The following is a 14,535-nucleotide window of genomic DNA, read 5'->3' on the forward strand; positions in this document are numbered from 1 at the left end:
TGTATATCCATCTCAGTAGAATTCTTACGGGCGACAGCGGGTACTCACAATACAGACTTTTTATCTAGATACGAGCCCAATAGCTGCACTTCAGCGGTGGGTGACTGGGCTTGATTTCATGAGATTTCGCAGATTGGTTTCATCTGCAGCCAATATATGGATGTATTTCGTGAAGTCAGACGTTGAGACTGGCTCTGCTTCGCAGGAGGCGGCGACGCCATGTTGCATGATGAGTCTGTTGCACAAATAAACCGTGAACCACATGCGCCGTGTTGAAGCTTAAAGATGGGAACCTTCTTGCATGTCGCTAGCCGTCGCCTTAGAAATGTGGAGAGCACGTCGAAACATACTCACTCGCCGTTCATCGGGTTGACGTGATATCCTGGGGCCCGCCACGCCAGCGCTATCGACCTCGATGACAATCCCTCTTTTAGCTACAACATTTGGGAGGACTGGTTCGCCCATCGATGAGCGACATATATTTCCGAGGCAGACAGCGACCTTGAGTTCAGCATCGCGGCCACAGTGACGGCGGTGGTTTCAGGCTATACAGCCACCGGTGCTAGAATTTCCAAAAGGAAAGAGGTCACCGGTCGTCTCATCTGGATCAGACATTTCGGTTCGAGATATTTCAAGGGAGATGGCTGGCACCAACTCCAAGGGCTCTCTTTTTGGGACGAACCATCATGCCAGGCGATTTCTCGTCCACAGTTATCAGCCTCTTCCATTCAAAGCGGGCACAGGCTACTGAGCAGGTCAGCGCTCGACTTCATTCTGCCCGACGATCGTCCCGCTCACCATTCTGTTTTAGGGAGGACTCCTGAGCGGGACGGACCCGACCGAATTCAATGAAAGGGATCCCATACGACTATGGATCGTCCAAGTTGGTGTGTAACGCGTTGCTTTGGTCGCTTGGTCGCGCTCATTGTTGGATCTGCGTCTAGGGATCATCGTACTTACTACCCAGTTGCTGTCCTTGGCACTGCGCAAGATGAGGCAGCCCAAGGTCATCGCCGAGGTTCTTGGAGGGATCCTTTTAGGTGCGCCGCGCAGCCTTGGTACTCCCCTTACCGTAACTCATTTGCTTTTTCTGGCTTCAGGACCAACTGCATTCGGTTAGTTATTGTTTCAGTGCTACGCCAAACGACCAACTCAATCCTCTGTCAGGACGAGTGCCGGGATTCACTGATCACATATTCCCCCAGCAATCCATACCATACCTCACCCTCGTCGCCAACATCGGCCTCTGCCTGTTCCTTTTCCTCGTCGGTCTGGAAATAGATGGAGCCGTCATTAGGCGCAATGCGAGGCTCTCGACCATCGTCGCCCTTGCAGGCATGATACTTCCGTTCGGGCTCGGAGCAGCTTTATCAGTTCCGTTGTACAAGGAGTTCGTCGACGAAAACGTCAAGTTCACCCACTTCATGCTCTTCACCGGAGTTGCTTATTCCATCACCGCATTTCCCGTGCTATGTCGCATACTGACTGAACTCAAGCTCCTCGACACGACTGTCGGGATTGTGGTGCTGTCAGCGGGAGTGGGCAACGATGTTATCGGATGGGTGCTACTGGCCCTCAGTGTCGCTCTCGTCAATGCCGGCTCCGGTCTGACGGCCTTGTACATCTTGCTGGTGTGCGTAGGCTGGACTGTATTCTTGGTCGTGCCCGTGAAATACGCCTTGCGGTGGGTTGCGCGCAAGACCGGATCTCTAGAGAACGGCCCTACTATGTTCTTCATGACCGTGACGATCGTCCTAGTCTTCGGATCTGCGTTCTTCACCGATATTATTGGCGTCCATGCAATTTTTGGTTCGTACGACTTCCCTTGTCTCTATTTCATCATGAGCTTACAATCCTACAGGAGCGTTTATCGTTGGGCTAATCGTACCCCGAGATGGCGGACTTGCGATCGCACTGACCGAGAAGCTAGAGGATATGGTATCGATAATTTTCTTGCCATTGGTAATTACTTTCTTTGCTGCTTGATATGAATACGCTAACGATTCCTCAGTATTTTACTCTATCTGGCCTCAATACTAATCTTGGTCTCCTCGATGATGGTACGTTGCTTCTAAGTTATGTCTCTCCACGTGTGCTTTATGCGGGATTTTTCTAGGCATTACTTGGGGATATACTATCGCAATCTGTGCCCTTGCTTTCATTGGTAAATTTGGAGGATGCACCCTTGCATCGAAGTACATCGCTGGTTTCAATTGGCGTGAATCAACTACTATCGGGTCCCTCATGTCCTGCAAAGGGTCCGTATATTCAGTCTCTTTGTCTTCCCCCAATAACGAGTCTACCAATCTAGCTTGGTTGAGCTTATCGTTCTAAACGTTGGCCTGTCAGCTCACATCCTTTCACCCGTGGGTCCTCTTTTTTCTCGTGAACGAGCAGTGTTAACTTGCAGAGTTCGTTCTATAGAAAGTCTTCTCGATGTTCGTCCTTGAGGCACTTCTCTTGACCTTCATGACTACGCCTCTGGTTACTACTCTGTACCCTCCTCAATACCGTGTCCGAGTGGCCGCTACAGGACCTAACTTTAATAACGTAGCCGATGACGAACAAGCCCAAAGGCCTCGTCGAGCGACATCACGATTATCCGACAACTCGAAAATGTCCTTCACCGTGGTCCTAGATAAGATCCAACACGTCCCCGGAATGATGTCTCTCGTTCAGCTACTGCAGCCCGCTATCCCCAGTACCAAATCCGATGCTGAAACCTCTTCTCAAACTGGGAAGGTACGACGTTCGTTGTCCGGAAGTCTGGCCAGCCACGAGGAACAGAAGCTTCATGTCGACGCCCTGCGGATTTTGGAACTCTCCGATCGCACGTCTGCGGTGATGATGTCTTCAGCCCACAATACCCTTCTTCAGACGGATCCGGTACTCGCCATCTTCAAGACTTTCGGACAACTTCATGATATACCCATCACCACATCCATATCCATCGTGCCGTTCGACGATTTATCATATAGTGTAGCTGAGCATGCCCGTAATCATGGCTCAGACATGATCATGCTCCCTTGGCTACCGCCCAGCGCCATCACCGACCATCACAACGTACCGCCTGAAGCACAAACCCCAAAGGCACAGTCTCATTCGAATAACCCCTTCGATGCCTTGTTCAAGTCTAATTCCGTCAGTACTGAAAGGTCTGAGTCTATAATCCACTCGCAACTCGTCCGAGGGGTATTCGCCCAGTCAACCATCGACGTAGCGTTGTTCATTGACCAAGGGAATCCGAATAACCACTCGAAGAGCTCTCGCCATCTATTCCTGCCTTTCTTCGGAGGACCTGATGATCGCCTAGCGCTGGATTTTGTCGTTCGTTTATGTGCCAACCCCAAGGTGACTGCGTCTGTAGTACGGCTAACGAAAATGGATGTGGAGAGACCTGCCGTGCTCGCGCCAGTGCACACGTCGAAGGAGATGGAAGAAGTAAACGCTATTACTGTTGCATCCGTATGCCGATCTGAATCTTTATGTCAGACAAGCCACTAACTGCTATGGTTTAGGCTGTTGCAGGCATTCCCGACACTGTGTATGGCCGAGCCGACACAGAAGTCCGCTTGCAATCAGATACAGCGGACAACATCGCTTGGTCTCGCTACACGAAGCCGCAAGGCGACGACGTCCACAATGCAGCACTATCGCAGATCCAATTCACTGAGCTAGCGACACCAGTACCACTACATGCCATGCTATCTCAAGTCCATGCCTTACGTGACGATGTAATGCTCGTGACCGGACGTTCACGGCGATTAGCTGTGGAAAACCATTCGCTTGAATTGAAAGATATAATGGAAGAACACGGAGTTATCGGTACAGAGGTCAAGAAGGCCATCGGGGACGTCGCCACGGCATGCGTCTCTGTTGGTTGCGGGTCTGCAGTCATCGTCGTCCAAGCAGCGACGGCTTAGTTTCGTTCTTCAACAACCTTGCATCTCATTATTTATGTATCAGTCCATGTTACGACTTTCACGATGTTCGTTCTGTATAGTACATTTGCCACATTTAGCCTATGGGAAGTCATGCATCATGGTGCTAACTTTGGCTTCGCTTCGACGAATACCGTACGTGCTTCTCATTGCCGGATTTTTGTGGAGTACACATTCTCAGCATGAGATTGAGTATTCTTCTCCTAGTCCCAGCGAGCTGCGTCGCCACCCGTGTGTCCAGCTTTGCTGGGTCGACTTCAACCGCCGTCTTCCCGCCTCCCGCTGCTGGCACGGCAAGCCCAAACGACCCTGATTTCCCTGACGCGTCCCACGTTGGAAATGCAGGCGCAACGCCCAGTAAGTCGCGTCTCGCACTGCAAAACAATCAGGCTTTGAACATGATCTAGCGGGAGATGAGGCAAATGTCATCGCCACAGCTCGTGTCGCCCCGAAGGTCAAAACATACGGTCCTTTGGTCAAGCCGCGTCCTCTGAACAAAGGCCAGGGGTCCTTCGACGTATTGCAACATCTAGGAAATCTTTCGCCTTTCCGATCCGTCGATTCCTTTGGCTTGCCTGATAGCGACGAACTTATCCCGGACGGGTGCAAGCTCAATCAAGTTCACCTCCTACATCGCCATGGCGCACGGTATCCCAATGGCCAAAGTGAAGGGACTCCTGCGGCATTCGCGTCCACCCTGCATGCAGCTGCTAGCAAGGGAAAATTAAAAGTATCCTCACGTCTGCGCTTTTTGCAAGACTGGACATTTAAGCTCGGCGCAGACGGTCTGACGCCCTTTGGACGCCAAGAGATGTAGGGTTCCGTAGTTCCCTCTCGCTGAAGTCTGAACGCAGACTCTTGCTCTTTAGGTTGGATCTGGGTGTTGCTTTTCGTGTAAAATATGGTGAACTGCTTAAAGGATTCGATAAACTCCCCGTATTCAGAACTACTTCCCAAGGTAAGCTTTCAATGGATGGCTGTTAATGGTTACTGCGAAATAACCAACTGGTTAATGCAGCCCGGATGGTTGATTCTGCGTTAGTCCATTACTCTCTTTTAATATGGACACGATAGACGAGCTCACCATACGCCACTCTTAGCTTGAACTTCGCGGTTGGGTTCTTTGGCGTCCAGAACTACTTGCAAGACTACCACCAATTAATCATGATTGAAGCCTCTGGTTTCAATAATACTCTCGCGTCTGGCGCTGTTTGTCCGAATGCAAATAATGCAATAGGGAATTTCGGACGAGTGCAAAACGCGAAATGGGCAAATGTGTATCTGCAACCAGCGCTGAAGCGTCTCAGCCAGTCCATCCAGGGGTTGGATCTGACTATCTCTGATCTGGTCGGGATGCAGATGACCTGTGCTTATGAGGTAATTTGTGTAGATTCTCTGTATTGACGCAATACTCATCGGACATCAGACAGTAGCCCTAGGCTACTCCTCATTCTGCCGTATATTTAATGAAAAGGAATGGGAAGGCTTTGCCTATTGGAACGGTACGTTTTGACATACAACTATTCATTCTTGTATTACAACTATTTTCTTTCTGCAGATCTCTTGTTTTGGTACAGCTTCGGTAGGTCATGGCCTGCAACATATCCAGCAGCACATTAATCGCCGATATCCTTAATAGGACCAGGAAATCCCTCCGTCGCAGCTCAAGGTGTGGGATATGTACAAGAGCTACTCTCCCGCCTTAGTCGTACCCCAATATCGACATTCAACTCGAGTACAAATTCTACGCTCGCAAACGACATCAGCTTCCCTCTGGACCAACCTATGTACGTCGATGCCACGCACGATTCGGTCATGACTGCGAGTGAGTGCTAGACCATTTTCACCAATGCTACGTATACTCAGTAACTATTAGTCTTCACCACGATGAACTTTACATCCTTCTCGAGAAATGGACCGCTACCTGTAGATCGGATTCCGAAAGACCAAGTAACTATCAGTGTTTTGCTCCCGATTTTGATTGACCTATTTTATAAACAGACCTACTTTGTTCAAAAACTGGCGCCTTTTGCGTCCAATCTCGTTGGCCAAGTGCTATCCTGCAACACGGATTCCGCTGAATCGACGCACATACGCTGGATTCTCAATGACGCCGTCGTCCCCCTAACAGGAATCCAGGGGTGTCGTACGAATAAAGATGGCCTTTGCCCACTCCCGGCTTTCATCAGCGGCCTGCAACAAAGGCTGGCCGAAATTGACTACGAGTTCGACTGCTTCGCGAATTACACCATACCTGATCCAGACTTGATCACGGATGGAAGGTTCCCTCCGGCTCTCCGAAAGAACGTTTAGGTTTACGAGGAAATGTGTACATTGTGACTTCTGCGAATACTCTCTGTTCAATATCCATGGGACCGCTGAACCACGGCAGGCGGAGGAGATAACATCAACTCCAATGCCTTCTACATGAATCAAAAACACATGAACCGAAGGACCAACGTGCACCGTGGAGTCTCAAGGATGTCTAACCGCGGGAAAAGAGAGCAAAAATATCCTCGTATTCTGTACATGAAATCGAGAGCTGCAGAAGAATCTTGTATGTACCATGTGTGTCTTAGGCGAGTCGTCCACATGAGCACATAGAACGATGTAGGTCATCTCACGAGCATTTGAAATAGCTACTGGTAGCAGTCAATCGCGTGAGTGATCGCTTTCCTCCATTGGGTGGGTACTCGCTGACCATGTTGTCACTTTAGTTAAATATGCCATCTAATTATCCTCCTTGACGAGCACGAGGCCGTGAAGTATTATTATTCACTAACAGCTGCGACCTTGGTAACTGATGAAAATCTGCGTCCTCTCGCTGCTCTGGCCGTTGCAGAGCCTTGCCTCACATGTATCAACCGTGGCCGGGTCAACTTCAACTACAGTGTTCCCGCCTCCTGGTATTACATTGACACCGAACGATCCCAATTTCCCCCCGCATCCAGGCGGTGTACCTGGTGAGCCAACGCACTTACTGTTGATCAGGACTGAATTTCACAAAAAAATAGTGGCCGGCGAAGCGGAAGTAATTGCCACTGCACCCCATGCGCCCAAAGTGGACTCGTATTCCCCCTTGGTAGAGCCACGTCCATTGGGCGGAAGTGGTGGTGCGTTCGATCTGCTGCAACACCTGGGTGCCCTATCTCCCTTTAGGTCGGTTGACTCGTTCGGACTGCCGGACGCGAGTGAAAGTATTCCAAATGGGTGCAAACTAAAGCAGGTCCATTTAATCCACCGTCACGGAGCCCGGTACCCAACCACCACTTCCCAAGGCACGCCGGGGGCCTTCGCTACCAAATTACACGCTGCTGCAAGTGCGGGCAACTTGACTGTAAGGGCCCCCTTAGGGTTTCTCAAGGACTGGGTTTACAAACTTGGGAGGAATGACCTGACGCCTTTCGGACGCCAACAAATGTTTGTAGGCCGCATTCTTATACTCGAAATGCTATATCAATCTGTGATAGGTTTGATTTAGGTGCTAGCTTCCGTATCAAATACGGGGAGCTACTTGATGGCTTCGAAGAATTCCCTGTCTTTAGGACCACAACATCTGGTAAGGGATATATATTAGCATCGCTTCCACCCTATTATAACACGTCTTCACAGGACGTATGGTGGATTCTGCGTAAGTGTACGACGGCAATAAAAATACGATCATTCCTTCACTTCTACGCGCAGTTTGCATTTCGCTGCCGGTTTCTTCGGTGTACAGACGTTCCAGCAGGATTACCATCAACTCATTATTCCCGAATCTGCCGGGATGAACAACACCCTCGCCGCTGGGGAGGTTTGCCCCAATGCTAACAACGATATCGCTGCATTCGGCATTCTTCAGTCTCTGAAGTGGGCGAATATATATCTGCAGCCGACTCTTAAACGACTCCAGAAGTCTATTGATGGGCTCGAGTTAGATGTTTTCGACCTGGTCGCAATGCAGATGGCCTGCGCGTACGAAGTAGATGATGCCAATTTTATTCACCCATTCCTCCTAACCAGTGCGCCTAGACCGTGGCCTTGGGTTTCTCTGCCTTTTGCAACGCCTTCACCGAAGAGGACTGGAGAGGCTACGCGTATTTGAATGGTATGCTAAGCATCATCTACAGCATTCCACTCGCCGCTCCCATGTAAACGACTAATTTACTGCAGATATCTCGGTGTGGTATGGCTCAGGTATGAAGTCGACTCTCCGTACAACACAGAGCATTATAAACGACGCTTGACAGGTCCTGGTAACCCAGCCGTCGCCGCTCTGGGTGTTGGCTACGTGCAAGAACTGGTTTCTCGGCTCACTCGCACTCGCATCACTGAGTCCAGTTCAAGCGTCAACGCTACCCTCGCTGGGAGCGAGATCACATTCCCATTTGACCAACCGATATATGTAGATGCTACTCACGACTCCGGGTTGTCCGCTAGTGGGTATCTTTAATGTCTATTGCTGACTGAAGTTGACTCCACTCTCAGTCTTTACCGCAATGAATTTCACCTTGTTGGCTGCACAGGGCCCACTCCCTACGGACCACATTCCTCATAAACAGGTAGGCTATCTCCTCAGCTTAATCTCTCACTCACTCACAAAGGGGATACTAGTCGTTTTTTGTACAGAAGCAAGTTCCGTTCGGCGCTCGCCTAGTAGGACAAGTTCTGTCATGCAAAGCTGAACCCGAAGACACACCGTCGCACATACGTTGGATCCTAAATGATGGCGTGCTGCCTCTGACCGGAATCAGTGGTTGTACAAAGAGCAAGGACGGATTATGCGAGTTATCTGCTTTTGTGCGGGGATTGCAGCAGCGAATTGCGGAGATCGACTTCGCTTTCGATTGCTTTGCGAACTACACCATTCCAGATCCTGACACGATTGTCGATGGCAGGTTCCCTCCCGCCCTCAGGACGAGTGTACCATAGCTACATATGTACGATATAGGGTACCCCTGCGTATAACATTGCCCCTGAATATATTGTAGGCGCTTATTTACAGCATAATCGCAACTCCATGAATCGCCATTCAACGTTTATTGGGATGCTTTGCGGCTGACAGGACCAGTCACAGAATGGGCGGAAACCAATCAGTTCCCAAGGTTACTCCGCAAGACCGGGCCATCCTCGAGTAAGAAATCGGTATACTCTTATTTCATAGACCTAATATCGTTGTTTATTAGCTTGAAGCTCCAGCGGGATAAGCTGCGGCAATACCAGAAGAAGGTACGACCACTGTATACCGCGATCTGAAGTCATTGCTAAGCTCGCGGTGAAGATACAAGTTATCCTTGACAGGGAGCATGAGATTGCCAAAGCCCATCTAGCCGCGGGACAGAAGGACCGGGCTGTTATCGCCCTGCGAAGACGGAAATACCAACAAGGCCTACTCGTGAAGACAGATGGCCAGCTGGAGAATCTCGAGCAACTGGTGCGCCGCAGCACCTCTGCATTTGTATGATTGCAGCTAACCTGCTTGAAGGTGTCGACGATCGAGTTCTCCTTGGTCGAGGTGTCTGTCCTCCACGGGCTCAAGCAGGGCAATGAAGTGCTCAAGGAGATACACAAGGAGATGAATGTGGAAAGCGTGGAGAAGCTATTGGAAGAAACGGCTGAGGCCAGAGCTTACCAACGCGTGAGTAGCTACCAAGCATTCATTCTTCATGCGGCACCTTCGTTGACCATGACTATTCATTCGACAGGAAATTGATGAAATGCTGGCCAACACTCTCACCTTGGATGAGGAGGAAGCTGTACAAGACGAGCTCAAGGAGCTACAAGCTCTTGCTGTTAGTCCACTTCGTAGCGTCCTGCTTATCAGGCTAATGACATTGCGCGTAGATGGTGGAGGCAAAGCAAGAGGCAGACGCCAAGTTGCCCTCCGTACCAACGGAGAAGCCTGCAGAGGTGGCAGACCGTGTTCCTACTCCAGGTTGGCTGCTATTTCCCATTATACCACCGTCACTGACACAATGCGCAGAACCAGCGAGGGAAGCAGGCGACAGAGTCGCTGTTCCAGCTTAGCTCGACATATATACCCAGTAACCCAATCATGCTGTACCCACATAATACTATCTGCTAGACTACATAATCACCATCCTTCAAAGTCCCCGAAGCCGATCTTACGCTTCTTCTTCGCATCATCCCCACCAATATCCGCAAGCCCTCCGCCTAACGGTCTCTTAGCCGTGTTCAGATACTTCCCAACGCCACCACTAACACCACCTGGACCCCCCGCTTTCCCATCTGCGCCAACTTTGATTCCGAACCAATTTATATCATCACCCTCCCTCTTTTGTGTGCGCTTATCGCCAGCCTGCTCTGATTCTGCTCGTTTTGCGAGCTTCTTCGCAAGTCTTTTCTTGTAGTCCTCGAAAGGATCCTGGTATCTAGTAGAGATCTGAGAGGATGCAACTTGAAATGGGCAAAGTACTGCACTTACATGACGACCTCCGTGATCCTGACAGCCTTCGCTGGGCGTTCAGTTCCGTCTTTGAGGGGCAGCTTCTCCAGGGCATCAAGGACGTCTTCACCGCCAACCAGTTTCCCAAAGACAGTGTGCTTCTTATCGAGATTGGGTGTGGCTTTGAATGTTACGTAGAATTGAGACCTGGTGTGATGGAGGATGGTTAGGTATCATTTATCAGTGAAGACTAGATAAAAGACATACCCGTTCGTTCCAGCACCTTTGTTAGCCATTGCAACAACGCCCCGGGAGTCATGTTTAGCTGCGTTCTTGAGATCGTGCTCGTCCCGGAAAGGTGTACCCCAATGTGACTCTCCTCCAGCCCCAGTGCCGGTTGGATCTCCCGTCTGAATCTATAGTAGTCACAGTGAGCTTGGCTCGGAAACAACAAGTCGATACGTACCATAAATCCGGGCACAAGCCGATGGAACAGACAATTATCATATTTCCCAGCACGTGCCAACATGAGGAAATTGTAGCAAGTTTTGGGAGCCTTCAAATCGTCTAGGTTAGAGATGAGGGAGTATTTGTAGGATATGCGCGTACTTTCTCGCAGAATAACTCGAGGTTCAGGCTGCCACTACCAAGGCTGGTCACGATGCGAACATAGGCACGCCGCTTCCCAACATCCTTTTCTTTACCCTTTCCCTTAGGGGGATTAGCAATATCTTCGAACATAAGTTCTTCCTATAAGGTATGAGTAATTGGTGTATGTAAATATAAATATCTCATACCTCATCCCATAACAGTTTGGAGCTGGAACTAGATATTTGAGGGTCGACCGAAGTAGACGTCAGTGAAGCTCCTGGGAGACCGCTCGAGTACGGCGATATGTTCCCTACACAAATGAGCCTCTGGAGGATGCGGATTTAATGACAGCACCTACATGGAACGGGTGTCTTGTTGGTGGTGGAGGCAGCTGCAGACTGAGTGACAACTGTTTTGGTGGGGGCCGCTTGAGTAGATTGTTTCTTAGCAGACGAGGCAGCTGAGTTATCCACTGACAACGGTGGAAGACCATGTGGGTTTTGTAGAGTTATCACGTCTTGTCTATGTTGGGTGAGTAACAGGCCCAGAGTATGAACGAAGTACCTACTTCTTGAACGGCACGTCAGCAACAAGGTCCCTGTTTCCTTTAATACTCTCTGCTAGAAACACGTTCCCAGTTGTGGCGATAGCGACAATGTGCGAGTGTTCACTGAAGGGTTTGAATGAAATAGGATCATGAATCTCTCCGGAAGCTTCTTTGCGGGAGTAATGGAGGTGAATAAGGTCGTCCGGAGTCAGAGGTTCCTTCGTTATCGGGTTGGTGTTGTTGTGCTGCCTGTAAATAAATCTTGAGCCTGTATTGCATATGCTAGAGTCAAATATGCACGAACTTGAGCCATGGTATGATATTTACCAAGTCGAAGACGTTTCCAGTGCCATCCGGGTTACGAGCGCATACGGGGTGGGTCCATTGTTGAAATGAAAGAGCGCAGCAGTCGAACGGAGTCCTCGCGCCTGGATGACCTGGGTCTGCCTTGCTGCTCAGTTCCCGAGATTAGTTGTCACGAAGGGGTGGCTCGAGGGGAATTGAGCACTCACGCCCTGTATCCCGCCGACGCAGAGTGGTTTCCAAAGTAGCCTGCGTGTTCTGCGTGGGTGATATAGAGTTTGTCAGAATTTCCGTGTCCCATGGTGGACGAGAGCAAAGGAGAGGAACCGTGTAGGCGCCCAATAATGCGATCAAGGAAGGATCGACGAGCGCTAAAATATATGCTGTCTCGTGCTTGCACTGTCGTCCTCTCAGACTTTCTTGCTCCAGGACTCCTCCAGCGCACGGCCGGCTCAAAATCAATATTCCATGTGAAGCGACTGCAGCATGGACTGGCACCACTGTCTTCCCCGGAGCGACCACACAAGCCGATTCCGTTAACCCAACGCACTCCGAAGGATCGCGACCGAGCGGACCCATCCCTAGACATATTCAACACAACCACAACTCGGATACATCAAGCAGTCCAATCTCATAATATTGAAATAATATGGGACTACTGGCAATATTTGGAGCAGCGCCGACTCTTGCGACTCCTGGGACATGTCCAGCTGAAGCGGATATCTACCCTGCTCGTTGATTCATTCTGCCCAGTCGGTTTCCCCAAGAAGGAGTGGTCTGAGCTAGAAAGAACGGTGGTGGAGAAGATAGCTCTGGTTGCAGCCGCTCATAAAGCCCCCGACGCGTTAAATTCCTGCATGCTTGCTCTCATCCAGCGCAATGACCCGGACGCCGTGCTCCGGTTGTATGAGCGGTTCATGCAGCTGGTGGCAAAATCCGAGGGCGCAGAAGACGTATCAGGCGACGGACTCGAAGAAGGGGAGGGGAGTACAGAGTATGATGCTTTGGCGTCGGCGACATATTCCAGCGTCGATACCATGCCTTATAAACCAGGACGCGCGACCGTCCTATTATCTGGAATCACGGCCTGCGCCATGAAGGACGATTTCCTGGGTGCGTTGCACATGTGTCTCAACACCGTCATACGTCCCCAACACTATGCCATCACTGCATTTATGAACAAGCTGAAGGGGAATCGGCCTCTGCAGCGGAAGGTAGAAGAGTATGTGAACCGTCTCCGGAGCGCGACCATGGTATCCCATCCAACAGAACTCTCGAAGCGAGTCAATCAGCTTGCTACCTCCAGGTCTATCCGCTCTATTGAAAAGCTCTACCGGAGCATCATGGACGGTATTTCAGGGCCTGCGCCCTGCATGGTCGCGCATGAGTCCGCGAAAACAGTCGAAAAGCCAGTCGTGTTTACAGAAGTCGGCTGGACGTCATTCATGGTCGCTTTTCTCAAGTGTGGCCGTAAAGACCTGGCTGCTCAAATGTGGGATGATATGATCGGTCTAGACGTGCAGCCAGGAGTTTCGACATGGACGGCGTACATCGATGCATGTGACGGAATCTCTGCGTACAACGAAGCCGTCGCAGGATGGGGCATGATGCTCGAGCAAGGTGTGAAGCCAGAGGCTCTGTCATATCGCGCCATCATTTCTACCTACTTCAACGCTCGTCAGACGGACAAAGCCATGGACGCGTTTCGGACATTCCTCGAAGATGCTGCCAAAGGATCTCCAGAGCGTCAACAACTTGCAGTATATAATACCGTCCTGCACGGACTCCTCATCGCCGGACGGGTTGATGAAGCGACTGCCACCTTCCAAAAAATGGTCGACGAAGGGCCCAGACCAGACGTCGTATCCTACAACACCTTCCTGAAGTTCTGGGCGCGGACGAGCAATTTCAAGATGCTCTCTTCGGTAATGAACAACATGGTCGCCGCCGGCATCAAAGGCGACGTCTTCAGCTTCTCGACCATCCTCTCGGCCCTTCTCAAAGTGGGCCGCGACGACGCACCGGAGCTCATGATCGCCCTCATGCGCAAGCAGGGCGTCGAGCCCAACGTGGCGATCTACTCCGCCATCATGGACCAGCAGCTGCGCGAGCAGACCGTCGAGGCCCTCCACACTGCCATGCGGTTATTACAAAGGATGGAGCTTGATCCGACCTCACAACCAAACGAAGTTACCTACACCTCCTTCTTGGCTGGTATCTACCGCGGGTCGTGGCTTCCACCCGCCGTCGCGGAAGACTGGCGACGCAACATCGTGGATCGCATGAAGAGGCGCGGGATCAAGCTGAACCGAGTTACCTACCACATCCTTCTGAAGGCCTGCCTGGAATACCCCGAGCCCGAAGGTGTGGAAACCGCTATGGTGTACTACAGGGAGATGGTGAAGCAGAAGATTCACATCATTTCTATTACCTGGTACATTTTGTTATCCGGACTGCTACGACGCGGGGAGCTTGTGGCTGCGAACGAGATCCTGGCAGACATGGCGAGATCTGGGGTCCAGCCAACTGGCGCTGTCGCCGAGTTAGTGTATAAAGCAAGGAAGCGTGTTGGCAGGCGGGCTATAGCCTGAATGTATTGTCACGAATTATGGAACATCTAATACAAGATATTGGAGATAGTAATGGGGGAACATGTGCAGTGGTAGGGGAAGGGATATACTAGTGCTATGTTGGGTACACTGTGAGGATGGATGAAGAGACCAAGAAGCTGCAGGAGGCTTCCTCCGAATCACAGTTAGCAACACGGC

General features: G+C 50.7%; 6 protein-coding genes across 6 annotated transcripts; 5 read left to right on the forward strand and 1 right to left on the reverse strand.

Annotated features, from left to right (window-relative positions):
- Nucleotides 1-686: 686 nt before the first annotated feature.
- Nucleotides 687-3,923, forward strand: KHA1_1 (K(+)/H(+) antiporter; the record flags this gene model as incomplete). Its single annotated transcript, XM_036773119.1, has 11 exons — nt 687-755; nt 812-887; nt 945-1,040; nt 1,101-1,115; nt 1,168-1,809; nt 1,862-1,962; nt 2,012-2,060; nt 2,117-2,258; nt 2,312-2,366; nt 2,425-3,465; nt 3,519-3,923. The coding sequence occupies 11 exons, from the start codon at nt 687-689 to the stop codon at nt 3,921-3,923; spliced, it is 2,691 nt and encodes an 896-aa protein (XP_036634592.1).
- Nucleotides 3,924-4,123: 200 nt separating this feature from the next.
- PC9H_003527 (uncharacterized protein) lies at nt 4,124-6,254 on the forward strand (the record flags this gene model as incomplete). Its single annotated transcript, XM_036773120.1, has 10 exons — nt 4,124-4,298; nt 4,349-4,754; nt 4,811-4,899; nt 4,960-4,978; nt 5,042-5,318; nt 5,368-5,443; nt 5,500-5,523; nt 5,581-5,766; nt 5,818-5,891; nt 5,943-6,254. 10 exons carry the CDS (start codon nt 4,124-4,126, stop codon nt 6,252-6,254), a joined length of 1,638 nt encoding a protein of 545 aa, XP_036634593.1.
- Nucleotides 6,255-6,744: 490 nt separating this feature from the next.
- Nucleotides 6,745-8,852, forward strand: PC9H_003528 (uncharacterized protein; the record flags this gene model as incomplete). Its single annotated transcript, XM_036773121.1, has 9 exons — nt 6,745-6,904; nt 6,956-7,361; nt 7,412-7,500; nt 7,554-7,572; nt 7,626-7,902; nt 7,953-8,028; nt 8,147-8,359; nt 8,409-8,482; nt 8,535-8,852. 9 exons carry the CDS (start codon nt 6,745-6,747, stop codon nt 8,850-8,852), a joined length of 1,632 nt encoding a protein of 543 aa, XP_036634594.1.
- Nucleotides 8,853-8,998: 146 nt separating this feature from the next.
- VPS20 (Vacuolar protein sorting-associated protein 20) lies at nt 8,999-9,947 on the forward strand (the record flags this gene model as incomplete). The annotated part of the gene is made up of 7 exons (XM_036773122.1): nt 8,999-9,054; nt 9,107-9,149; nt 9,202-9,354; nt 9,406-9,558; nt 9,626-9,712; nt 9,765-9,855; nt 9,904-9,947. 7 exons carry the CDS (start codon nt 8,999-9,001, stop codon nt 9,945-9,947), a joined length of 627 nt encoding a protein of 208 aa, XP_036634595.1.
- A 67-nt stretch (nt 9,948-10,014) lies between these two features.
- Nucleotides 10,015-12,068, reverse strand: CYP8 (Peptidyl-prolyl cis-trans isomerase cyp8; the record flags this gene model as incomplete). Its single annotated transcript, XM_036773123.1, has 10 exons — nt 10,015-10,312; nt 10,366-10,533; nt 10,594-10,742; nt 10,793-10,882; nt 10,936-11,076; nt 11,124-11,227; nt 11,276-11,439; nt 11,486-11,713; nt 11,769-11,915; nt 11,977-12,068. 10 exons carry the CDS (start codon nt 12,066-12,068, stop codon nt 10,015-10,017), a joined length of 1,581 nt encoding a protein of 526 aa, XP_036634596.1.
- Nucleotides 12,069-12,147: 79 nt separating this feature from the next.
- On the forward strand, nt 12,148-14,358 carry PC9H_003531 (uncharacterized protein; the record flags this gene model as incomplete). Its single annotated transcript, XM_036773124.1, has 1 exon — nt 12,148-14,358. The coding sequence occupies one exon, from the start codon at nt 12,148-12,150 to the stop codon at nt 14,356-14,358; it is 2,211 nt and encodes a 736-aa protein (XP_036634597.1).
- Nucleotides 14,359-14,535: the final 177 nt, after the last annotated feature.

This window comes from Pleurotus ostreatus (genome assembly GCF_014466165.1).
Source record: "Pleurotus ostreatus strain PC9 chromosome Unknown scaffold_2, whole genome shotgun sequence".
NCBI lineage: Eukaryota > Fungi > Basidiomycota > Agaricomycetes > Agaricales > Pleurotaceae > Pleurotus > Pleurotus ostreatus.